This window comes from Poecilia mexicana, unplaced genomic scaffold, assembly GCF_051168715.1.
Source record: "Poecilia mexicana isolate PSO_F unplaced genomic scaffold, ASM5116871v1 scaffold_15, whole genome shotgun sequence".
NCBI classification, from domain to species: Eukaryota; Metazoa; Chordata; class Actinopteri; order Cyprinodontiformes; family Poeciliidae; genus Poecilia; species Poecilia mexicana.
Window position 1 is genome coordinate 5,530,284 of NW_028263384.1, and position 25,981 is coordinate 5,556,264.

Genomic DNA, 25,981 nt, shown 5'->3' on the forward strand with positions numbered 1-25,981 from the left:
AAGAAGAGAACACCCCCCCACAAAACCGCACTAAGATGATAATGAAGCACACATTTATGATACATGAAATTCCTTCTGTATAAACATAGAAGAAGAAAAAATAAGTCGAAAACAATAACATTTAATAAACAAAGGGTGGCGAAACATATTGTGTTATTTTCTAAGGAGGTTCTAAGTTTCTGGATGAAGTTTAACTCCGCATAAAGCCTCCTCTCCTTTCCTCTCCTCTTTTCAGCATCACTCTGTGTGAATGTAGGTTACAGGGTTTAGCTGGCAGCCGGAAGCTGGGATCAGCTGATGGAGGAAGAGCTGAAAAAAAAGGTGAGCCATCTTCCCCCGGCAGACGGATACGGACTCGGAGCTTTCGCGAAAGACCTACTAGAAAAATAAGAAGGATGTCGGTGTCATTCGAAGGCGACAGACGGGTTTTAAAAGGCCAGGACAACCAGAGGAAACCGTGCAGGAATTAGGAAGGAGCAGTTCTGACAGAGGAATATAGCTGCTGTTAACGTTCGACACAAAAGCCTCTAACAGCATTAACAAAGGACGGAAAACCAGAAGGGATTAATATCGAAATATGGAGCAGATGTAAGCTGTTTAAATACAGGAGAACGGCTACACGAAGACGCTTCCGGTCGCTGCAGTTCACAGAGTGCAGCAGAAGCCTAGCCTGTAAACAAACAGCTAGCTTTAGTTAGCCGACTGCTGGTTAGCACTCAGCTGCTAATGTACACAGCTAATATACGGTAGCAGGACTGAAGTACAGAAAACCGAGATAAACGGAAACAAACTGCTGCCAACTAAATTTAGTCTCTCTGTTGCTGTCTCGAGCGGGTGGTGTTAGTTTATGGTATCCATGTATGCATTTATTATAGTGACATTAGCGTTTAAGCTAACGCGTACAGTTATTTTCTATGTAATAAGAACTGAGCGTTAAACGCGACACAGCATTGGGCTGATTTAGCCTTAACACATCATAATTAAGTAATTAGTCATGACACTTGTGATTGACATGAACCGGGATGTTTTCTGTTAGCACGGTGCAGCTGATAGGATGAAAGGAGATGGGGATGAAGGAAAACAACTTTCTGATTCCCTGAGAATGAAATTATAGATTTGTCCCTGCTGAAGGTTGGAAAGCTTCCTTAAGAGTAAGACATCACTACTGCAGAGTGTGAACTGACATCGCTGGTGTCATGAAATTGTTGGCCTTTTAAGGCAGCAATTTTTAGTAGTCAGCCAGACCTGGAGTGCAGTTAAATGCAGCCTTGGTCTTTAGGTAGAAGGTAGAACTTTAATTGACATACAGACACATTGTCAGTATAGGTTTCTTTTTTTTTTTTTTTTTTTTTGTTGTTGTTGTTGTTGTTGTTGTTGTAAATACATTTTAGTTTGATAGCTCGAGCACAACTTAGATAGTGTTTCTGTCATGTAGCTATGCTTGGGGCCAAGTGGTAACCTGCCAGGCTGTGTTTTGGACGCTCTCTCCCTGACCCCGACCCTGACCCTGACCCCTCCAGTTCTGAAACTTCCTGGAATTTGCGCCTCTGCCCTCTGGACTTCCTGCAACGCGAAGCCACAACCGTCTAGATTCTAAAATCATCCAGAAAAGTTGATGTGATGGAACTGATGTTTGCTGAGTGGGAGGATGGGGAGAGGTTCTCCTTTGAAGACTCAGACAGGTTCGAGGAAGACTCCCTGTGCTCCTTCATCTCCGAGGCCGAGAGCCTCTGCCAGAACTGGAGAGGATGGAGGAAGCAGTCCGCTGGGCCCAACTCCCCGACCGTCAAGATTAAAGGTTGGACAAACTGTATCGATGTTACAAAATGTTGATGAGCAGTATTAATTACTTTTTTTTTCAGGTAACGTTATGACTGTGACTAGCCCTCTTGGAAAGTAGTCCCAATCATAATGCGCTTCACATGAAGAAATATGCATCATTGAACTGAACACACTAACTGCATTCAATCATAGTTTCAAATGCATTGATGTTTATTGATACTCATTGAACAAGTAATACTAAAAATAATAAAACTTACAATCCCCACAATACGGACAGTTTTAAACATCACGTTATTAGTCCCAGAAGTGAAATTGTGCATGTGAGCCATCCATGTTTACGTCCATCTTATTGCTACTTGTGTGTGCGTGCGTGTGTGTGTTTCTGGAGGCAGCGGGGTCAGCCATGTGATATTCACGGCCATATGAGATTTGTTTGGGGCATTCAGTCGAAGCAGGTGCTGAAAGTTTTATAAAATATGATATTTAAACATCGACTATTGACCATAACGTCAGTATTAAAATTTGACATTGCTATGGACCCAGTTTTTCATATGCCTTGAACAGAAAATGTTTTAATCCATTTTGGAAAAAGGTTGTAACATTATATACAATGTGGAAAAAAATGAATATGCTATATAGGACTGGACGTTATATCGCAGATGTAAGGCCATCACATTATCGGTGTGTATCAGATTAATATTTAGGCCTGTTACGGTAACAGATTTTGCTGGACGATATATTGTTCCAGAAGTTATTGCGATAAATGATAATGTTGTTTTGAGACCATTTTTAAGTAATATGATGGTAGAGACAAAATAATAATGCAAGAACACACTCTAAAAGATCAATAAACTTTAAATTCTAATGAACATTTAACACTGGAACTGGAAGACATTTTAAATATCCAAAATAAATAAACAAAACAACAAATAAAATGAATTTTGAAGTCTTTGTAATCAAAATTGTCCTTAAAAAAACAACTAGTTAATACCAAAACACCAAACTGAAGACTTTTATATTCCAGTTTTTGGTAGAAAGAGAGTCAAAAAGAGAGAAACGATAAATCATGCCAATGGAAATAATTGAGTTTGTTTTAATTTATCATGCGATTAATTGATTTATTGATTATTGTGACAGGCCTATTAATGTTGCTAAGGCCATGCTTAGAGTGCAGTAACTTATCATCAGCTTACATGCCCATGTAATATTCAGTTTGTTGAATCTTTAGAAGCTCACACCTGCCACAGAGGCAGGAACCAAGATGCTGAAGTCTACAGAGTGTTGGAATCAGAAATGAGGAGACGAATGAAATGAATACATGTAATGTAACTGATATCATAATCAGAATATTTACCAGCAATATTGGCTCCTCTTTTAAGCTCTGTTTATGTCTGTGTGCTTGCTAATGCCACCTAAATCTTACATTTCATTTTAATCCTGGCAAAAAATATACTTTTAGTTTTTATAGTTATGTTGATTTTGATTTAGAAATGCCTCTATACATGTTTTCATGCTACATGATTATTAATACGCTTTTAGTTGGAGGCTAACATCTAACGTAGTAGCAGTTCTTAATGATGGTTGTTGGAATAGAGCCCCCTGTTGTGTCCTCTGATAAAGTTTGAATGTTACACACTCTGTGTGTGTTTGGCGATGATAAAACCTTCTGTGGCAAAATTTGACCTGCTTAGCAAAAACTATTTGGATGAAAACTTGCCTTTTGCTTTCTTGTTGAATGTAGTTGTAAAGGTTTCTGTCCAGGAGGGTCTTTGATGTGATTAATTTATACTCTGAAGTTGGACTTGTTGAACTGAGTTGCGAATGCCGTCTGAAGAAGGAATTCAGGCTTGGAAAGTAGAAGGATCTAATATGGCTGACAGGTTCAGAAAAGAACGGTTTGTTACTCATAAAACCACATGGTGCTGTACAGCCTCTGTTAGTGAACATTTCAGTGCTTCAGCGTTCAGAAATATGTTGTTTTTGGTCGATATTATTCTTAGTAGTAGCAGTTGGCCAGGTCTCTGAGAACAGCAGGTAGCAAAACAAACTGGAAATATTTAAAGAGGGTGTCAGATGTCCAGGGTTCTACTATAGAGACCAATTAAATAAAGATACTCATAACTATGTCCACTGCCACGCATTCCAATCTGGTCTCAAAGCAGTAAAAACAGAGCTTTTAATGAGACCAGAAGTAAAGTTCTTCTCAGACTGACTGTGCTAAGCTGTTCTGCCCTGAACAAGCAGCAGCTGCCTTTATAGCACTTTATCAAATTGATACATCAGCCCAACAGAACCCTGCTGCTGCTGCTGCTGCTGCTGCTGCTGCTGCTGCTTTCTGTGTTAGGAATGTCAACAACAATGGATCTGTCTTTGAGTTGGTCAACATCATAAAGATAACAGTGTTTTAGGAGAAACTTTAGTCTAGAACTGCTCTGACTTTTTCTTTTTTGTCACATCACTTTTACAGATTTAATTCTTGTCCAAACTTGCGATCTTTAAGGTTTTGCTGTAGTAGGGTGGAAAAAAGTAGGGGTCCACGGGTTGCAGGTTCTCGACCGATAGGCTATTACGATCTAAAAAGCCTGGTAATTTCTAAAATGCTTGACCCGCTAATTCTGATTTAGGCTGATACTGATTTTTTTTTTTTTTTGGTCTGAAATGTCGCTAAATATTGCAAGAAAGTTGCTGAGTCGATAACATTAGGATGACTGTTGTTTTTGTATTTGTACCACCAATGCATTCCACCCACAACAGTTACCTACATCTCCCAGAATGCAGTTCAGCTCTCTAGTTTGTGCTGATGTTTAACCTGCACCTGCTGCTGTCCAGCATGTTCTAAACAGAACTATTGAATCAGTCGTCGTGTTGAACTGATGACTCAGGACTTGGATGTTGAAACCAGAAGAATTATTTTCACTGAATGGAAAATAATTCGACCGTTTTTTTCCCCCCTCACTTTTTGAAGTTTCACGTTATTTACCAAAATTATTTGCTAAATGCTCCAATAATGAGAGGAAGAATATGTCAGATATTTATTAGTGTCTTCAAAATCTTACATTTACAGAATGATTACTATCCCTCTTTATGACACCACAATGGTGTTCCCAGTGGGGTTTTTTTTCCAGTCCAATGGACTGGGAAAAACACAGAACGTCTGTAGTTATGGGTAGTTTCTTCAGCAGCAATGGCACTTACAGATGGCACAAAGTTGCTAAGGTGTCACCCACCACCAGTGTCTTTTACCCTTTAGAATAGAGAATGTTTACATAGTTTTTACTGTGTCCTCTACACTCCCTTCCACACCTTTTTTTGTTATTAAATGAGTTAGTTTAATCAGAATGTAAGGTTTCCCCTACAAAACTTCCTAAGCCCAGTGGTTGGGTGTTAGGGCAGTCATTCATGTCATGTTTTGGAGTTAAAAAATGTTGAAAATTTGAAAATATCGCTTGATAATCATGTGAAGATTAATACCTGAACTATAAAACTATAAAATCTATAAACTATAAAATCTTAAAAAATGCAAACATTTTAAAAAGGCTTAATTAAATAAGCAGTGCTTAGCCTGGTGGCGCACAAGTAAAGCCTGGTGGCCCGCCAGACTTATAATACACTGCAGGAAACTCTGAGTATGAAATATAAAAGTCTGTGATTTGCAAGTCAAAGTTATTAAAACCCCATTCTATATGGGTGGGTCAGATTAAATTATAAATAAATAATTTTTATTAGGGGTGCACCGATTTATCAACCAGCCAGTTTCCTTAATTTTGTCAGATCAGTGATCAGCCAATACTTACATGTGAAATCAATCTTATCAACCTCAGCAAATGTCTAAAAAATCAACCACTATCCTGCTCTCCTGTCAGAGAGGTTTGACTGACAGACCGAGCCACCAGGTCATGTCTGCATGTTTGCAGTTAACAATAATCACTCCACTGTTGCCAACTCAGTGACTTTCTTGCTATATTTAGCAACATTTCAGACAAAAAAATGGTATCAGCCAAAATCGGAATCAGAATTTGACTAACAAATAGCTGTCCATACATTATGGGATTAAAGAAGAAGCTGAATGTGAACGGGTCCAGACAGGGATTTATTCCACTGAAGTTCCAGCATCCTTCAACTGGATGAGAAGTTGCTGATTCAGTGTGTGTTGACTGTCTTCTTTTGTTCTGTGTCATTCCTCAGACGGCCAGGTGACTCCCCTGGTGGAATTATCGGCAAAGCAGGTAGCTTTCCACATCCCGTTCGAGGTGGTGGAGAAGGTGTACCCCCCCGTCCCGGAGCAACTCCAGCTCCGCATCGCCTTCTGGAGCTTCCCAGAGAATGAGGAGGATATCAGGTGAGAGACAATTGATAACTAACTAATCAGATTAGCTCAATAAATTCCAGTCTGGTGACTGATATTATTTTAAGGGCAGTTTGGCTTACAGAGACTTCACAATCCATTTTATTTATGGTTTTGGTTGTGTGTGTGTGGTTTATGTTTATTTTCTTTTTATTGTTTTTGGTTGGTGTGTTTTATTTTGGATGTTTACAAATGTGACTAGATAGACCTATCGCATTAAGCAATAAGTCAGTTAATCAAATGATAAATTAAAATGACCTCAGTGATTTCCATTTACATGATTTATTGTTTTTCTGGATAACGAAAGTCTTCAGTCTGATACGTTGGTCTTGACTAGCTTTTTTTTTTTTTAAATGAAATTTTGTTTACGTGGACTTTATAATTTATTTTCTTTGTTGTTTCCGTTGTTTTGTTTATTTATTTTGGATATTTAAAATGTCCTCCAGCTCCAGTGTTAAATGTTCATTAGAATTTAAAGTTTATCTTGGAGGATGTGTTCTTGCATTATTATGCGTTAACCATTACACTACTTGAAAAATGATCTCAAAACTACAAGATTATCATATACCGCAACAACTTCTGGGAAAATTTGTCGTCCAGCAATATTTATCGTAATGTCACAATAACAAATTAGGCTAACTCCCTGTGAGAGATTTACTGACTCCTGTGATGAAGTGGAAGAAAGTTTTCCATCAGATTTTAGAAGAAGGAATGAGAAGTGACTGAGTTTGCGTTAACGTGGTTGCAGGTTGTATTCCTGCCTGGCTAACGGCAGTCCAGATGAGTTCCAGCGTGGAGAGCAGCTGTACAGGATCAGAGCCGTCAAAGACCCCCTTCAGATCGGTACGTCCAGCCACTCGATTCAGGCCTGTCCTCAACCGAGTTTAGCTATAAAAAACAGACTACAGAATTCTGCTCTTTGTGTTAAAGTCAACCTCGGCATTGTAACTTCATTCATAGTAGAAGATTTTGAGTTGTTTTATCTGGAGAGTAGGATGCTCATTTATATTTGCTGCACAAATGAAGTAGAAGTGTGTCTCTGTCTGTCTCCAGGCTTCCATCTCAGCGCTACTGTAGTGTCCAGTCAGTCTGGTCAGTCTAAAGCAGCCTACAACGTGGCCGTCATGTTTGACCGCTGCCGCATCACTTCCTGCAGCTGTACCTGTGGCGCCGGGGCAAAATGGTGTGCCCATGTAGTCGCTCTCTGCCTTTTCAGAATACACAATGTGAGTTTGTTTTCTCTACAGGAATCCTTTCAGTTTTGAACTCTAATGAACTAAATTAAGAAAAAAATGTCTCAATATATATTAAACTATCTTAAAATGGATTGGTGCAGAGGATTAATAGATAAGTGAAAGCTGTGATAGACTGAGAGAGCCGATGAGTAAAATAGAAATTCCCTGCGATTCAGATCAGAGTAATGGTGCGTTCACACCAAACGTGTTATGTGCGTCAAAAATGCATCTGAAGCTCCAAGTTTGATGCACTTTGAATGTAGACGCTTGACATTTTGCTCTACACCCACCTTTTCATGTGTCAGATTTACATTCAAAGTCTAGGAGGAGGCACATCAAGGGCACATCAGACATGTCAAAATCTCTTCAGCCATTGCCGGCCTTCTTGTTGGACGTGCTTGATGTGTCAAACGCTCAAAACGCTTCACATAGCGCTACACTAGACTCGCAAAACACGCTGCGATGGGCCGTCGACACGACTCCACATAGACTTTGAATGTAAACCAAACTTGTTTCATGCGTCTGGTGAACGCACCATAAAACATCTTGAGAAGATTCTGAATTATATACTCAGTCAGATCCTAGTGGAATGTTAGCGGGTATAATGGTCAAAGTTCCTCTCTACGTCTTGTGAAGACAATAATCATATTTCCTTAAAAAACAACAACAATAACAAAACTTATGAATCAGCTGTTAAAAGGAAACTAATTTTTTCTTCCAGGAACAGGACAGTCTGTGGTGACTCTAATCTTGATGGCTCACTTTCGTCTGTTAATGCACAGTGTTTACTTGTCATTTGTCTGCTCACACCTTTGCAGGCTTCAGCGGTCTGTCTGAGGGCTCCGGTGTCTGAGTCTTTATCCAGGCTGCAGAGGGACCAGCTCCAAAAGTTTGCCCAGTACCTCATTAGTGAGCTGCCTCAACAGGTAGGATCCACACTCAGAACAAACGCACTACACACTGTTTGTACGATGTCTAATCATGTCCTGTACATGCAGCTAGCAGCTCTGGCAGAGGCACAGAGGAAATAATCAATTCTATAGAGAATCACAATTTCCAGTACTGGCAATCAATTCAAAATGGATTTTAATCTGCTTAATTATTTTTGCATATTTCTATTTTGATTAATTCTTTGATAATTTTTTATTTAAAAGAACACCAGGCAGCTAAGCTAACCTAATACTGGTAATTTAAGTTACAGAATTTTTTGTACAAATCTAGTTTTATTGAAGTGTGTGTTATTAGGTGTGATGTGTCAGACATGATAACATGTCACTGGTTACTAGTGACGTGGTAACCAGTGGGTGTGCCTGCTGCGCCCTCTGAGGGGTCAGGAGCCAGTTTGCTAAGAAACTGTTGTTTAGACCGAGACAAAGTATGAACTGAAGCCAAACATGTCTGATGTTCGCAGATCACACATCAGAACTCTGCTGCAGACTCTCCTTACATAGCAACGTGGAGGGAAAATGGCAGGAACTGCTACAGAGTTGATTCAGGAAAAAAAATATGTTTTGATTTTATTACATGAATTACTTTGATGAGCTGCATAATTACTGCTAAGCATACTTCGGGTCCAAAAAAATCAACTGCAGAATGAAGAAATTAGATACTAGCCAGTTTCTAAGGATACACAAGACTCTAAAGCTACCTCCTAATCCTGTAAATGTCAATATTTTGAGCTCTCTTCCTTGTATTTCTCCAGATCCTACCTACAGCCCAGCGTCTGCTGGACGAGTTGCTGTCTTCTCAGTCTACAGCCATCAACACTGTGTGTGGAGCTCCAGGTGTGGCCCGCAGCATGCCAGAGGAAAACACACCACATTTCGTCCCTTTTCCCTTCACTCATACTTCCTTTTTGAAGCTAAAAATGAACCGTGAGAGAGGAAAACTGATTCAGTGTTAGAGTTAAATCAGTTTTCAACTGCATTGAACCTGGTAGTCTAGGGACATTATTCTGGCACAATGAAGGGGATTAAGGATGAAGTTGATTTGGACCCTAACAGAAAACAGGATTAGTCCAAACAGCCACAGATGAAAATATCAGTGATGAACTGCCAGAAAAGTAGACATGGTAAAGCCAGAGCAAGGATTGTTGTGACTTAGGACAGAATGGGAAAGAAATGCTGAAACTTTTGGAGTTACTTGAAGCTAACTTCGGGCAGTTTATTTCCTTTTGGAGGCCTTTATTAAAGCATAATCTTACCGTGTTATTTTTGCATTTTCAGATCCGACGGCAGGGCCTTCAGCATCTGATCAGAGCACCTGGTATCTGGACGAGTCGACCCTCAGCGATAACATTAAAAAGACTTTGCACAAGTTCTGTGGGCCCTCTCCTGTTGTATTCAGGTGCTCTCCTTCTTCATGCTTCTCATTATTCTGAGTAAAAGCCTCGTTCACTGAAATAAAAAGCTATCAGCTGACATACCTGAAGCTGTCTGCCTCAGATCTTTCCCCTGGAAATTCTCTCAGTTGATAGCTAATTCTGTCTAACTGTCATATTTTTATCTGCCACAGAGTCAGCTTGTATTCAGAGAGTAGATTTACTAATAGATTTATGTGTGTATCACTAGTGATGTGAACTCCATGTACCTGTCCTCCACTGAGCCTCCGGCAGCTGCTGAATGGGCGTGCCTGCTGCGCCCTCTGAGGGGCCGGGAGCCAGAGGGCATCTGGAACCTTCTGTCCATCGTCAGGGAAATGTTTAAGAGGCGAGACAGCAATGCCGCACCACTGCTGGAGATCCTCACTGAACAGTGCCTTACCTATGAGCAGGTGAGTTTTACTGTCACTAGACCCATTTACCATTAGATTCTGGGGCTGTTTTCACACCTGATAGTTCGGTAGACTCCGTTCGATTGGAGATCAAAGTCGCAGCATTTGTTATATTTTCAGCTCTTGTGGTTTTCTTTCACACTGCACTGTGTGTCAAGCGATCTAAACTATTAAAAAAAACTATTCACCCCCCTTACTTGTGGGGCAGCTTTACCAAGAACCACTGAAGGACTCAAAAACCTCTGAAGAAGCCGCTGAGTGCAACTTCAGTCTTTGTAAAATGTAAACAAAAATGGAGGAGCGCCAGATTTCAGTAGGATTTCTCTTTTGTCTTTGGTAAAAGATGATGAACCAGTTCTCTGACTAGTGCTAGACAAGCATGTTTGATTTGGTCGTATTTTCCTAGAATGTCCTGCTCTGTAGATCGCCTCCTGCTTTTGGAGCAGTGTCTGGCCCGCTTGCATCCATATATGCATTCAATCCACACCAGAGTTCACTTAAATAAAACCGGAAACAAGGTTTTCAGGTGAACCAGAGTTCACTTTTTTGGTCTACATTGGAGTTATACTGCACATTCAAACCACTGTGTTGAGAGCTGTTGCTTTGTGCCCAGACTTTGGCTCACACTCACCCCTGTTTGTGTTTCAGATCATCAGCTGGTGGTACAGCGTCAGAACCTCGGCATCCCACAGCAGCGCCAGCGGCCACACAGGGCGCAGCAATGGCCAATCAGAGGTGGCGGCTCACGCCTGCGCCAGCATGTGTGATGAGATGGTCGTCCTGTGGAGGCTGGCGGTGCTTGACCCCACCATGAGCCCCACCAGGTCAGAGCACAGACACAAGTCATGCATAATTTTAACTATTCTTACAGATTTGAATATACATTAGAGCTAGGGGAGATGATTAAAAATGTAATCTGATTAATTACAATTAATCAATATGCCTAATTTTGTAAGTTCAAATATAAAAATCCACACAGTTGTGGTTCTTGCAGGAATGGTGCTCTGAACAGGCCTCTCCTACTGCAGACCAACCAATCATAATGCAAGCAATTATCTGATTTTTATCGTTTCTTAGTACTCAACAGCAACTAAGGAAAACATACTTCAGTATGCATTCATACAAGCACTACCAAACTTTTTTAGGAGACAGCTGATGGATAAAATATATTTATTTTTTCTAGTTCTTGGTTACCCCATCCCTTTCTGATGCTGCCCTGGGCAACTGCCCATATAGCCCATATCAAAAACTACGCAGTTTAAAAAAATGCTTTATTATCTTAAACCAAACATGATGAGTCTCAATTTTACCAGGTTTTATATTCAGGAAGATTTAAAGGAATTCATTTTGTATTAAAGGTTAGTTTAGAAATGTCCCTCTCCATTCATTTCTTATGAAACTTGTACAGTGAGGCTACAGTTGCTTGGTGTCATCCTGCCGATCGACTGGTGTATTTCATGCATGTGACATTTTGAGCCCGTACAAATAGACCATAATGCTGCTGTGAACTAGGAAACCCTCCGCTGGAGACAGACTTTTAGGTCAAAATAAGCAGTTCGATTAATCTGTGTTATAATATTAATGCACTAACATTTACAGCCCTAATGTATACCAACACTGAATTGCCTAATCAATGAAAAGTGTTGAGATTTCAGCCTCCACATGGTCTGTTGCAGGCGGTTGGAGCTGGCTAGCCAGTTGAAGCAGTGGCATCTGAAAGTTATAGAGATCGTGAAACGAGGACAACATCGAAAGTCGCTGGATAAACTTTTCCAGGGCTTCAAGCCTGCTGTGGAATCCTGCTACTTCAACTGGGAGGCAGCCTATCCGTTGGAAGGCATCACCTACTGCAGCGCAGACAAGAAGAACAGCCCGTTCTGCTGGCCCAGGGCCATGCAGTTCCAGAGGGGAGTGAAGACTGCCGCCGGAGCGGCCGGAGAGCCCTCTGAAGCAGGAGCAGCGAGCAAAGCAGAGGGTGGAGTGGTGCTTGACTACAAAGGAAGGGGGAACGGCCATTTCTCCCAGCAGGAGGTGGCTGTGAGACCAAAGGAAACTATTCTGAGCAAACGGAAAGGTTTGTCACTGAGTGGAGGAGGAGGGATGCTGGTCCGGCTGGGGGGGAGTGTCTCTCTGTCTTTGGAGGATGGTGGGGGGAAGTGCATGTATAAAGGAGCTGCTTCCTCCTCCGGAGGCAAACTGAAGCTGACCCAGGGAGGAGGTAAGGTTTCGTCGGCTGGAGGATCTGGGGGCAGCGGAGGGTTGGGAAGCGGTAAGCATGCCAGCGCCAAGCGCAGAACCAGCAGTGAGGACAGCTCTCTGGAACCTGACCTGGCTGACCTCAGTCTGGATGACAGCTGTAACCTGGCTCTGGGAGCCGAGGCCTGCAACACCTTTGAGTTCCTCCCCGTCCCGGCGGAGGTGCTGCCCTCTCCCAGCCCGCTGCTCCGAGACTCACCCAAATACAGCAGAGGTGGCGGGAGCAAGAGTTTCGACATGAAGCATGCGGGTCACGTCCCCGCGGCACTGACTGCTGCAGAGTCTGCTCCAGCCTGCTTTACTGCCAAAGAACACCTGGAGGTGGCTGTGGACACACCGGAGGGGTTCACTGAGCCTGGCGACAGAAGTGAAGACATGCCATCCAGCTGCACTGGGACAGCCAGACCTGGCAGCCCTCCAGCTTCTGCCACGTCGCCATGGGGCAACAGGGAGGCAGAACCTGCAGCTGTAGGAGCAGCAGGTGCAGCAGCAGCAGCAGCAGCAGCTAACCAGGGGGCGGAGGCCGCAGGTGGAGCTTCTGAAGGAGAAGCTCTGGCTGAGGATGACTACCAGGCGTACTACCTGAGCGCTGCATCAGAGGAGGGAGCCGACAAGCAGCTGGCCGACAGCCACCAGGAGGAAGAGCCAGACATCTTTGCAGGAATTAAACCTTTGGAGCAGGCAGGACGCATGGAGGTAAGGAAGCAAAAACAACAGCAGCTTAGCAGTTTAGCTTTTAAAACCACCTGGAGTTACTTCCTGTGCAGTTATTCTGTATTAGTAATTCTACAGTGACTGTGATATTCAGACGTCTTGTGAGCTTTGGTATTTTTCCACCGTGTTGTGTGTGTGTGTTTTTGTAGGTGCTGTTTGCGTGTGCTGAAGCCCTGTATGCTCATGGCTACAGTAACGAGGCATGTCAGCTGGCTGTGGAGCTGGCCAGAGACCTGCTGGCCAACCCTCCTGACCTGAAGGTGGAGCAACCCCAGACCAAGGTATCTGGTAAAACGTCCCACCACACCGGAGTACATGATTCCACTCTGACACCCTCTGATATGTTCATGGACCGCAGGGCAAGAAGAGCAAGGTGTCAACCAGCCGGCAGACTCAGGTGGCCACCAACACTCTGTCCAAAGCCGCCTTCCTCCTGACGGTCCTCAGCGAGAGGCTGGAGCTCCACAACCTGGCTTTCAGCACCGGAATGTTCTCCCTGGAGCTGCAGAGGCCGCCTGCCTCTACTAAAGCTCTGGAGGTTTGTGGCTCAAAGTCACACACATGCACAATATGTTTGTCTTAAAATGACCTGAGACGTAACCCTGAGAAAACCTAGTCGAACTGCACAAGTTACTGTTATATTTGGATGTTGTATAAGGACAAGACAACAGTCATGAATACATGTAAACATCTAAATCCTTTCAAATCATGTAAAGACCTGAACTAGTACCTTCATTACTGATTCTCCATGTTGTGACTGAGCAGGTGAAGTTGGCGTACCAGGAGTCTGAGGTGGTGGCGCTGTTGAAGAAGATTCCCCTGGGCTTGGTGGAGATGTCGGCCATCCGAGAGCGAGCCGAGCAGCTCAGGGACGGAAACCTGTGTGATTACAGACCGGTGCTGCCTTTGATGTTGGCCAGTTTCATATTTGACGTTCTCTGCACTCCAGGTTGGCATCCAAATGATTATTTCTGGCCTAGATGTTCATAAAGCAGAAGAGGTTTTTTTTTGTTTATTTTTTGTTTCTTTTTACTTTTGATAAAAACTGCTTTTTCTGACCACTTTGTCATGTCTGCTTTTGATTTGTCATCAAAATCAAGAAACCATCTATGATGTTCATTATGTCTGGCTGACTACTTCTTGACAATTTTGTTGACTTTCTGCCTGCATTCCACAATGGAATGAAATGAAAACAATAACATTTCCTGAAGTTGAATTACAGATGTTGAACTGTTTCTCAAAGATTACTAGGCAAATTGTTTTGCCCAGTAAGCTCAGAAGCAATGACTGCACAAGGTAGTTTTTATTTATTCTAACATTTGAACAAGTCTTATCTCCATGATGTCTCTTTAGTTGTGTCCCCAACTGGCTCCCGTCCACCCAGTCGCAACCGAAACAATGAGATGCCCGGGGACGAGGAGCTGGGCTTTGAAGCTGCTGTAGCTGCTCTTGGTAATTTGTTTCCTGGCTCCTTTTGTGTTATGGGCCGATTGTCTTGTTCTTTTAAAGTATAATTTTTTGCCAATCTTCACAGATTTTAACACACAGTCTTCCTTTGCCATTGCCCTGAAACTTCTTAACTCGTGCCAATTGCTGTTTCCATGACTTTGCATGTGCAGGTATGAAGACGACAGTCAGCGAGGCAGAGCATCCTTTGCTCTGCGAAGGAACTCGGCGGGTGAAGGGTGACCTGGCTTTAGCCCTCATGATTACCTACAAGGATGACCAAAGCAAACTCAAGAAGGTAAAGAGTGGCTCACGCTTTATCAAACGTGAGCCAACAATATGATATTGGTTGTCTATCATATCAATAGATATAATAAACAACCTTTGACCTGTAGGGTTCAACTTTAGGTCTTGTTATCACAGCCTGGTGAGGTGTTATTGTCCTACATTATATGCAGTTAAGAAGTTGATGAAAACTGGGGAAAGTATAGTCCAAACTGGAATGACTACAAGTCCTTGAGATGTTCAGCTTTCTAAAGTGATTGTAGTGTGAATGTAGTGTGAATGAATGGCATGTCAGCACATTTCCTGCCTAATCTCCAGACTAGACATTATCATGCTCAACAAACAGAAGAAGACAATAGTAATGCACAGAGCTTGGTCATCATTTTTGATGTTGCTATTGGAAACAAAGTGATACACTTATATTAGTTTGTCCCCACTTACCCTACTAAACACAAACCCAACATACACACACTGTATGCAGTGCATACTGTCTAGTGTGGCTATTTGTTTCCTTTGGTGGTTCTTTGAAACTGAACTGAACATGTCCAGTTTGTCACACAAAGCACATCACAGAAATATGAACTCTTTCAATGTAAAGTATAGATTTTGATTATGTGTAGAGTGATGAATTCTCTCTTCCTGATCAGATCCTGGATAAACTGCTGGACAGGGAGAGCCAGACCCACAAGCCTCAGACTCTGAGCTCATTCTACTCCAGCAAGCCAGCAGGGGGCAGTCAGCGCAGCCCCTCTAAACACACTGCTGGGAGCCACAGCGGGATCGGAGGAGCCACCGGAGGGGTCACCAAACACACCTTGTCATCGTCCTCATCCAACACCTTGGCTGCATCTTCCTCAAGCTCTTCCTCTGCTGTGGCTCTGGCTGGGGAGGAAGTGACCTCACAGGTCGAACTCAGCCTGCTGCAGAACAGCACAGCCGGGGAGAACTCTGCTGACACCAAGGAGCACGGTAGGAACCCAACACATTCAGGATCAAAATATGTTGAAAGTCGGAAGAAACGGCAGACCTTGTTGAATTCTTCTGGTCTGAGGTTCCCACATTTGTGAAATTCTGTGTAAAAGTTTTAGACTGCTGTGGAAAACGGCAGAAGAATGCCTTCGGAAATTGTGAATGTGCAGAGTACCTAAACTTACTAAGAGCATTCCTCCCTTTCCTCTGTAATTGATCAGAACTAGATGTGTTTTCCAATGAACACTGACTTGGATTTGTGTCCTTGTAGTTTCAGATGGAGCACAGTTATCAAGTGAGCAACAGAACGAAACGGCGTCCTTCAAACCGGAGGCCACAGTTCCCAGTCGACTGGCTCTAGGGGGGCGCTGTGGCTACAGCCAGCGCTGCTGGGGCTCGCCTGTCCGCCAGAAGAAGAAACACACTGGTATGCACTCTGACCTGGCTTTACCTGTCCTCCTGTGGGTGCCACACTAATCCTTTTTCACACACTCTAATTTCAAAAACTCACCCTTAGGTTAAGCCTTTGTATTATTTTTTTCCTGTTTGGGGAAGTCTTACCCTCTTGGTGAAAACAGTCCACTGATTTGTTGTGAAACAAACCCAGTGTGCAAACCTTCAAGAGCATGTGTGTGAACAGGCATGGCGAGCATAGACAGCAGTGCTCCCGAGACGACCTCAGACAGCTCCCCGACCCTCAGCCGGAGGCCGCTCCGGGGTGGGTGGGCGGCGACGTCCTGGGCGCGTGGACAGGACAGCGACAGCATCAGCAGCTCTTCATCAGACTCGCTGGGCTCCTCCTCCTCCAGTGGTTCACGCAGGGCTGGGGGCGGGGCTAGAGCCAAGAGCACTGACACAAGCAGGTACGCATGCTAACTACCCCACCCCTCAACAGAGTTGGCTTTTCAGAGCCATAAAGACCCATGCCTTTACTTTTTAATGTCATCTCAAATAACCTGGTGTTTCATTGTACACAAGAATAATTTTGCATGCGGATCTGGAAAGCTGGGGATTATCTTTATTATTCTTTCCTGTAAATTTAGTTCTCTTCAGACAACACTGATGATTTTATCTGACAGAAGCTGCGTTTCCATTATAAGCACAATATTCTGCCAACATCGAAAAAACACAATTTCACAGTTGCGGTGTTTCTATTAAATAAGAAATATCCCCATGTGATTTTAACTTTAAGTTTGTTCAAGCCATAATTTATTAAAAAATATGTGGCGCCATCAGCCTCCTACCACTTCCTGTCGCCTTCCTCGTCTTTTCCACCAGTAGTAACATCTGGTTGTTACTACTGGCGGACTCATGTGACACACACACACAAAAAAGTTTCCCACTGCAGTTTTGCCAAATAAACTAACTCCGATGCGGCTGAAAAATCAACTCATCCAAGAGTTAAAAGCTTCTTATCAAAAAACACAAGTTCTTTGAAATTTTTGTGTTTTCACTAGGCAAATTTATTTTCGGAATTCCACTTTGTGCAATTTTAAGGTCAATGAAAATGCAGCTGGTGAACAGTTGAAGCTCAGAACACAAGAACAAATGTGCTAATGGATATTTCTACTATGGAATATGACAATTCTCAGACTGGAACATCTGCTCCATTGGTCAAAGCTGTTTTTATTCCACCTCACTGTGAAGTGTGAAGGTCTACTCAGAAACTTCATCTTTGGGTTTCATGTTGACCTGTTTCAACGTTTCCATGTGTTCAGATATAAGGGGCGCCGTCTGGAGTGTCATGCCCCCCATGTGCCCAACCAGCCCTCCGAGGCAGCAGCCCATTTTTACTTTGAACTGGCCAAGACAGTGCTGATCAAAGCCGGAGGGAACTCCTCCACCTCCATCTTCACCCAGCCCTCAGCCAGCGGTGGTCACCAGGGGCCACACAGGAACCTCCATCTTTGTGCCTTTGAAATTGGACTGTACGCTCTTGGCCTCCACAATTTTGTTTCACCCAACTGGCTGTCCAGGACCTACTCATCTCATGTCTCCTGGATAACTGGTGTGCTTAAAGGACACACATTTTAATGGTCATTCGTTACATTTGGTCAGGTGTTGTAACCATGGTTTCCTTTCTGCCTATTCTTTAGGCCAAGCAATGGAGATTGGCAGCGCAGCCCTGAATATCCTGGTGGAGTGCTGGGATGGCCACTTGACTCCACCAGAGGTGGCATCCCTGGCAGACCGGGCATCACGGGCCAGGGACCCCAACATGGTCCGGGCGGCTGCAGAGCTGGCGCTCAGCTGCCTGCCTCACGCTCATGCCCTCAACCCCAATGAGATCCAGAGAGCCTTGGTTCAGTGCAAAGAACAGGTAGAGCAAGTCAACTTTTCCTGCACACCCTGATACTACCACATGTGGTAATATGTACATATACGACTTAACATTTAACATTAACTTAACATTTTGAGTTTTTTTTTACCATGGCTGTAACTAACATAAGGTTATAGCGACTCGCTGCTGACTCCAGCTTGAGCCAAGTTTCTGATTCCAGTTGGATGTAACTGATAGTTTAGCCTGTAACGTTTTGTTGTGTGAAGATTTGACTCTTTGCAGAGATTGAGCAGAAAGACTTAAATAATCATGTTTCCAAGGAATTCCACAAAATATTGTGACTTTGACAGTTTATACTCACTGTTAATAATGTAGATATGAACAACTCGACTCACCACATGTTGTTTCCGCTTACCAGAAGGAAACATTACCTGATCTCTGGATAAGCTGAGTCAAACGCTAGAGAACTTTAAAGATGCTAAGAATCAGATCAAACTAAATGCTGACCATATAGGAGAACAATATGACCTACTCCCGTCTCTACGTCTCTGTCCCTTCCTGCTTCCAGGACAATGTGATGCTGGAGAAGGCCTGCATGGCCGTAGAAGAGGCAGCGAAGGGTGGCGGTGTGTACCCTGAGGTCCTGTTCGAGGTGGCCCATCAGTGGTACTGGCTATACGAGCAGTCGGTGGGCGGTGGTGCCGGCCAGCAGCGGGAGCCCCCAGGCCGCTGCGGGGCCAACGGGAGCTCTGGCCGGAGGCCCCCAGATGCCTCCTGCGGTGTGCTGGACGGCGTAGCCAACATGGACTCTTCGGGGGTGGGACCGGTCACAGCTTCGGTCACTGCGGCGGCCATCGTCCCCGTCATTTCTGTGGGCTCCACCATTTACCAGTCCCATGCTATTCCTGGCCAGGCCATGTCCCACCCCCACAGTCAGGGGCTGCACCCCTACACCACCATCCAGGCACACCTCCCCTCCGTCTGCACCCCGCAGTACCTGGGACACCCTCTGCAGCATGTACCCCGACCCGCTGTCTTCCCCGTGTCTGGGGCTTCATATCCACAGGTCAGAGGTCATCTCAATGCACACCACAGGGGACTGTAAATACAACACACATGCAACATTGTTGAAAACATTTACAGTGGACCCTTCATGTTTGCACGGGTTGGGGACTACAGACGCCCGCTAACAGCTAAAATCTCCTCTAAGAACATTTGGCTACCTGTTTTAATAGTTCAAATATATCAAATAACCCTAACCCTAAAAATGTTTAAAGCGCTAACACAGTTTTCCTTATTTTCCTCTTGGAGCTACAGCCAATCAGCACCAAGAAAGATCCACCTGCAGGTCTTTGAGGGCATTTCTCTACACACATCTGCGAATTGAAACTTTTGCCCACCTGTCTTTGCGAAGTAGCTCAAGCTCAGTCTGATTTGCTGGAGAGCATCTGTTCACAGAAATTTTTAAATCTTGCAACAGCTTTTGAATTATATCTAGTTCTAGGTTTCTACTGGACCATCCTGACATTAAGATGCTCTGGTCTGAAGTCTGGCTATTGAAAACTGAACATTCTGCTTGTTATGTAATTTCGGCTTTTGATCCCACAGGATTTTATTTCTTTTGAGATTTTTGTTAAAATTGTATTAAACCCTGTATCTTTTATCTTCCACTAAATAATTATGCACTATTTTTATCCCAGTAAACATGGCAGTAGGATTATAATCAAGTGTAAATGGAGCCATAAAGCATCATTATTGTTCTAATCTTAGCAGTTTTCATTGTAACTGCTCTGCTATGTTCTGATCAGGGGATGCATCCAGCTTTCATCGGGGCCCAGTACCCCTTCTCAATGGCTCCCGGCCCCCAGCCCTCTTTGTCCGCCGCGGCTGTCACCTTCCCAGCCGTCCCGGTGCCGTCCATGACTCAGATCGCCGTCCACCCCTACCACACCGAGACGGGCCTGCCCCTGAGCACCACCGTGGCAGGTCAGAACGGCACTGTGTTCCCACTTCGCCTTTACCCATGTTATCATTTTAAAGCCTCACTGTTGTGTTTCTCCAGTGGGAAGCGTCCACTCTGGCCCCACAATTCAGGCCATACAGGGGGCATCTCTGCCCACCGTCTCCCCCCAGCCCGCTCCGCTGGTGAACGCCCCCTTCACAGCAGAAGATGAGCAGCACAGCCAGCCAATCAGCCAGCAGGGCCTGCACTACCTGCACTCAGCCTACAGAGTTGGTGAGCAGCTTCGCCTTGTCAGGTCTGACTCTCACATTAAAGACGTGTTGTGTTGAGGATGGCTGCTGTTCTGTGTGAAGGCATGCTGGCGCTGGAGATGCTGGGCAGGAGGGCTCATAATGACCATCCCAACAATTTCTCCAGAAGTCCACCATACACTGAAGATGTAAAGTGGCTGCTGGGACTAGCTGCACGGCTAGGTGAGAACATAATAATAATGATAATTCATATTTAAAATGCTTTTTATATCAAATACTTCTTCCGCCTTCGCCAGTGTTGCCCCCAAACATGTTGGCAAAAGAGGACAGTAGCAAATGGTTCAAAGACAACAAGTTAAATGTTCTAGATTATGGATGTCCAAATGCGGTGCGGGCCCCCTGGGAATAATTTTATTAATAATTTATAAGTTTAAAAACATTTTCTATACCAGCAAAATAGAAAACCTTTGACCAAAAATAGTTAAAAACCTTCTGTTATTAAAGAAAATATCAGTTTAATACATTTTTTGCAATTTTCCTTCATGAAAATATTGCATGATTAAATCTCAAATGATCAATTTACGATAAAATTATTTGGCATTTTAATATGTCTCCTGAGTGCTATTATCTTGGTGATTTTGGCCCCACAGAAAGTTTGGACACCACACCCCTGTTCTAGACTGATTGGGTTTTGAAAATTCTTGTCTACTTTGCCCATGATTCCATTTATAAAGGAGTGTGAAAATGTTTTGTGCAATTTATATTACTTGAAGTGAGTGGATATATATAAAAAAAATAGTGGCCGTTGTCATACTTTTGAAAGCAATCCGTTTTTAAATATAAAACTGAATGACTCAGGTTACGCGCAGCACTAATGGTGTTTGTCATGAGCTGACTTGTTGTTTTCTCTGCCAGGAGTCAACTATGTGTACCAGTTCTGTGTTGGAGCAGCCAAAGGAGTCCTCAGTCCATTCGTCCTGCAGGAGATCATCATGGAGGCTCTGCAGAGGCTGAATCCTGCCCACATCCACGCTCACCTCCGCACTCCTGCTTTCCACCAGCTGGTGCAGCGCTGCCAGCAGGCATACCTACAGGTGCAACACACCGTCCACCACCTGTCATCATCACTTTGACACTACTGTCGTTTGTGGATCTGGATCATTTTCCTTTTAATGAATATTCACTAAACTTTTAACTTCAAGGAACTTTGTGACGAAGGAAAAACATGTATAATAAATTTGAGACTGTTTTATTGGCTCCTCATCTACAGTAAGGCTTGAGTTATGAAGATTTATTGGTTGTTTCTAGCTAGCGCTTGGAGAAGGCAGAGAAGCACAATTTTTCACAGATTATCTGTCTCATATCATATTGTCACGACATATTGACCGTTTCAACAAATATGTAAGAAATATTTCTTCTAAATGCTATATACTGCAGGTTTAAGGACCTGAAGGCACAATTAGCTGTTGCCTGACTCAATATTGTCCATTCAGCAATCCCCTCTAGTGGAGATTCAGAACAACAAACTGGCAAGAAAGAGGGAGGTGTTTTTTTTTTTCTCAACCAACATCCCCATCAGAATATTGAGCAATGATGTTTTAAGGACATATTTTTCCTCATATTGTTCAGCCATATAGGAAGTTGAGATTAAATAGAAACGTCAATGTTCACAACATGTTCTAATATTTGACTTAAATGAAAACCGAGATGTTTTAATCCAGCAGCGATTCCGTCCAACAAGCCTTCTCACACCCGTCTGTCTCTCCTCAGTACATTCACCATCGACTCATCCACCTGACACCTGCCGACTATGACGACTTCGTCAACATCATCCGCAGCGCCCGGGGGGCGTTTTGCCTCACTCCGGTGGGGATGATGCAGTTCAACGACGTGCTGCAGAATCTGAAGAGAGGCAAACAGACCAAGGAGCTGTGGCAGCGCATCTCGCTGGAGATGGCCACGTTCTCCCCGTAAACAGCAGCACACAGCCTCCAGCTTTACTACTGCCACCCCACTGAGCCAGGCACATCCCCCACAGGGCCCCGCTCTGTCAGGGGCCTCTTCCTTCTCTCCTGTGTGGCCTCAAGCTAAGAAGTCTGCAGCTGGCTCCGTGTCCCTCATCCATGGATTCCCACCTTGTGTTTGTCCACTCGGGTATCATCAGTGGAGAAGCCTGGTTGCAGTTTTGAAACACTCGATCCACCGCCATACACCTGTGTTTAACCACGAGCCACAGTGTACCCCTCTTCTTTTTATTTCACTCGCTTAGATCTCTTGATGTTGTTTCCATTTCTAGTGTTTTTAGGAATTTTTTTTGCTCAGTTGAGTTTGGATTGAAGCGTTTGGTGAGGTTCTTCGTCATGCTGTGACATTCCAGTCCAGAGGGCGGGGTGATGATTGGCCTGTCTCTGTCCATCTCAACCTCTAGCAGCATGGGACAAGGAGAACAGAAGCAAGCTGTTTGTTCTGCGGATATTTTAGGATTTTGTATAAACTTTTTGATATTTTCTACTGACTTAGTCATGCATACAAACAGGACTTGGGGGGAGGATAAGGCTCAAACGCTGCTGTTGGTTGTCATGACGATCCATATTTACATTTCTACTCCAGACCAAAACGGGACTCCAGCTGGTTCTGTCCAACAGACAGACAATCTGTACTGGGACTCATCAGTCATGCTGGGTGTCGCTGTAAATTGTCAAGAACATCAGTAGGTTTGTTGAAGAGTGGCAGCTTTATTTGTTTTTATTTCAATACTTCTGAGGAAGTTGCCGAGAGCTTCGCCGAGCTGAACCAACAGGACAGCAGCGACCTTGCAGAGTCGGTCGCAGTGGGCCACGCTGCCCTGAGTGCTCCTCATCTTCCTGCCTCTGCTCACCGTTTCCCATTTCTGAGTCACCGTGCTTCTTCAGAGCTCAGTTATAAGCTTCCAAGGTAATTCCTGCTTCCAGACCAGGTGTTCAAAAAGGGACCCATCTAAAAGATGCCGGTCAGTGGAACTCCAGGACCAGGAGGAGGGAATGCTGGAGAATGGCTTTCCTGGTGGGTGGAAACATTGGATCAGATCCCCTTCTAGGACTCACGGTGGCTCCGTCCCACTGTTTAGACTTTTGCTTTCAAAGATGCAACTTTAAAACTGAACACTTTGCACTTATGGGTCCCATGTAGATCTGTTTGATTAAGACTTCATTTAGGCATTTGCCCCCATCGAACACTGAGGTGTGAGCACGGACTTCCCTGGACACCGTCCCTCAGACGGTCGAGGCAGCTTATCCACAGGCCAGGTGTGCAGGAGGCTGGGAAGGGAGACTCCGATCCAGCTGTGCTGCAGCTCTGGAAATGACCCGCCTCCATGACTCATGTTAAGACATGATTGCCAGCACTTCACCACACCTGACTTCAGAGACAGGTGTTTTTAACTGGAGCCACTTCTTCAGCTGGGTTGGCTCCACGGTGCTGTTATCCTTTAGGATACATTAATCCTCTCTGTCCAGACAGCTGTTGTCTTTCTGAACCAGTTCTGAGCCTCACAGGTGAAGGCGAGTGTAGAAAATGTTCTGTGATATTTTTGTATTCCTCAGAACTGTAGCTTAATCCATGGGTTCTATATAAACATATTGTAAAAGATTCTAATTTAGAGTAAAAAAAAAAAGTAAAAAAAAAAAAAGGTTGACGATTAAGAAAGCAATACTAAAAGTTTAGAGTTTACCTAATAAAGATCCTTGAAAACACTAAACTTGTTGACTGACTTATGGGTTTTAATATTGGCTTAATATTTTTACTGCTGTCACAACAATCTGTTAGTAATCATCATTCATAACGTAGACCAAATCTTGTCTTGGTCACCTTTAGCTGTCTGAACAGCCTTGCCGAATTTAGTTTATTTTTCACAATTAAAATACAGATCAAAGATTTTCAGAAAAAAATATCTTAGGAAGCCTTCACCCAAATAGTGTAGAAAAAAATAATATAATCTAAGAATACAATCCATCAGTTGATCATAAATTTATGAAATACAATCATATAAAAACATCTAAGTATTGATGGGAATTTAAATAAATCATGTAAGAATAGCAAAAGTGAGTATCACGATTCTTAAGCACAGTTTTAAATTACCGGTATGCTTAAACTTTTTCCAAAAGGCCTGACCTTTACCAAGACCCCCTGTACTGGAGAGAACACTGACCTCTACTGGTCTGATACTTGGAAAGATGAAGCGCTGAACTCAGGCAAGTTAATTGAAAATGAAATTGCATGTTTGATATAATTTGATTTCACTGAACTGAGAAGGCATGGATCCAACCAGACCCATGGAAGTGTGTTGTGGTATCTGGACCATAGAAGTGCTGCAGATTGTGAAATTGGATTTGCATCTATCTGGATTTGTTTGTCCAGAATATCCCACAGATGCTCTACTGCACTGAGATGCAGTTTTACACCTTGACCTTGATGCGTCGGCGTGGTTGCTGGAAGAGTTCACAACCATCCCGGATACAGCTAGCATGAAAGAGTGTGGATGTTTAAGAAGGTGGTACATGCAAAGGTATCATCCACAGGGATGACAGCACCCAAGGGTTGTTGGTGCTTTTTGGGTGGACAGCAGTCATGATGGGCACCTTGACTGATTTGCACTCCATACATAACCTGATGAACTGTGTATTAGCTGAGGAACTAGAGTTTCAGTAGTTTGTTAGATCAGACCATGCGAGCCAGAATTTTCTTCCAACATCCATCACTGAGCCTTAGGCACCCATACATACAGAACCCTGGTTCCGGTTCACTACGTTTTTTTCTTGGATCACTGAACTGAAGACTGATGTTCACTTGCTGTCTAGTATGTTCCAACAATCAATGGATAGCAAGTTGACAAAATAAGTTATTTCACCTGTGAGTGATTGTAATATTATGCCTGATCAGTGTATATTTGGTTTTGTTACATTTTAGTCCTTCCAGTCTCCTCTTCATGAGATTGTCTTGGGGAAACTGAGTGTTTTAAGTCAGAGGCTTCTATAGATAGACTGCAACAAGAGATATTTCCATCACAATCTACAATAACTCTTTGAAGAACCTGAATTAATGAGTTCCAACATTTAATTTCCCTTTTGGATCAATAAAGTATTTTTTAATTTGAATTGAAAATCTGAGAAAGCCTTTAAGTGCCACTAAAGGTATGAAGCTACTATTAGTTCTGAACAAAAAACCTCTTAAAATAAATAAGCTCATTTCTGCTTGGGGGTGATGGTGGTACCTCAGCTCACCAAGAGTTTCCCCAAACACCAAACCAGCCCCAGTGCTAACTTAACACATTTTTTTAGTTTCTACTAATAAAACACCAACTCTAGTTCCTTAAATCTGGCACTCTTTCCAACATTAACAGAACCGCCCCCCATTAGGAAGTGGCCATAGGTTAACGGAGAACCAATTAAAATGACATGTACTACTTTTAATCTGCTTAACTTTCAGAACTCACTTACTCAGTGAGTAAATGGGTATTGGAGTCAATAAAAGCAAAATAAGACGTTGAACAACATGAGCTCATTGTTCCTATAACTTAATAAATGTAGGTCAACACAAAAGAGACTGGACAGGAAGTCCATGCATGTCCCAAGGCCAAAATCACTGCTGACCAAAACAGAAAAATCTTGGAGTCCCAAAACTTTTGGGGAATTACTCTGGACTGAT

The 25,981-nt window shown here is 43.4% G+C and overlaps 1 protein-coding gene across 2 annotated transcripts; it reads left to right on the forward strand.

Moving 5' to 3' along the window:
- Nucleotides 1-250: 250 nt before the first annotated feature.
- Nucleotides 251-24,035, forward strand: zswim8 (zinc finger, SWIM-type containing 8). Of its 2 annotated transcripts, none has more exons than XM_088012907.1 (26): nucleotides 251-1,798; nucleotides 5,968-6,121; nucleotides 6,876-6,970; nucleotides 7,181-7,353; nucleotides 8,181-8,288; nucleotides 9,065-9,146; nucleotides 9,588-9,708; nucleotides 9,933-10,134; nucleotides 10,783-10,958; nucleotides 11,811-13,086; nucleotides 13,254-13,385; nucleotides 13,463-13,642; nucleotides 13,870-14,053; nucleotides 14,458-14,556; nucleotides 14,724-14,848; nucleotides 15,483-15,804; nucleotides 16,082-16,231; nucleotides 16,445-16,667; nucleotides 17,523-17,812; nucleotides 17,901-18,124; nucleotides 18,654-19,151; nucleotides 19,894-20,071; nucleotides 20,148-20,321; nucleotides 20,402-20,521; nucleotides 21,215-21,393; nucleotides 22,070-24,035. In XM_088012907.1, the coding sequence occupies exons 1-26, from the start codon at nucleotides 1,621-1,623 to the stop codon at nucleotides 22,271-22,273; spliced, it is 5,847 nt and encodes a 1,948-aa protein (XP_087869033.1). In that variant the 5' UTR covers nucleotides 251-1,620; the 3' UTR covers nucleotides 22,274-24,035. The 2 variants fall into 2 exon arrangements, with proteins under 2 accessions (XP_087869033.1, XP_087869032.1); XM_088012906.1 differs by having other exon boundaries at nucleotides 252-1,798; nucleotides 16,076-16,231.
- Nucleotides 24,036-25,981: the final 1,946 nt, after the last annotated feature.

Bases quoted from the DNA above. Each gene is read 5' to 3' on its own strand.
- zswim8 (XM_088012906.1), top strand. From the start codon at position 1,621: ATGGAACTGATGTTTGCTGAGTGGGAGGATGGGGAGAGGTTCTCCTTT. The intron at 10,135-10,782 runs GTGAGTTTTACT...TTTGTGTTTCAG, and splicing joins AGTGCCTTACCTATGAGCAG to ATCATCAGCTGGTGGTACAG. The intron at 19,152-19,893 runs GTCAGAGGTCAT...TGTTCTGATCAG, and splicing joins CTGGGGCTTCATATCCACAG to GGGATGCATCCAGCTTTCAT.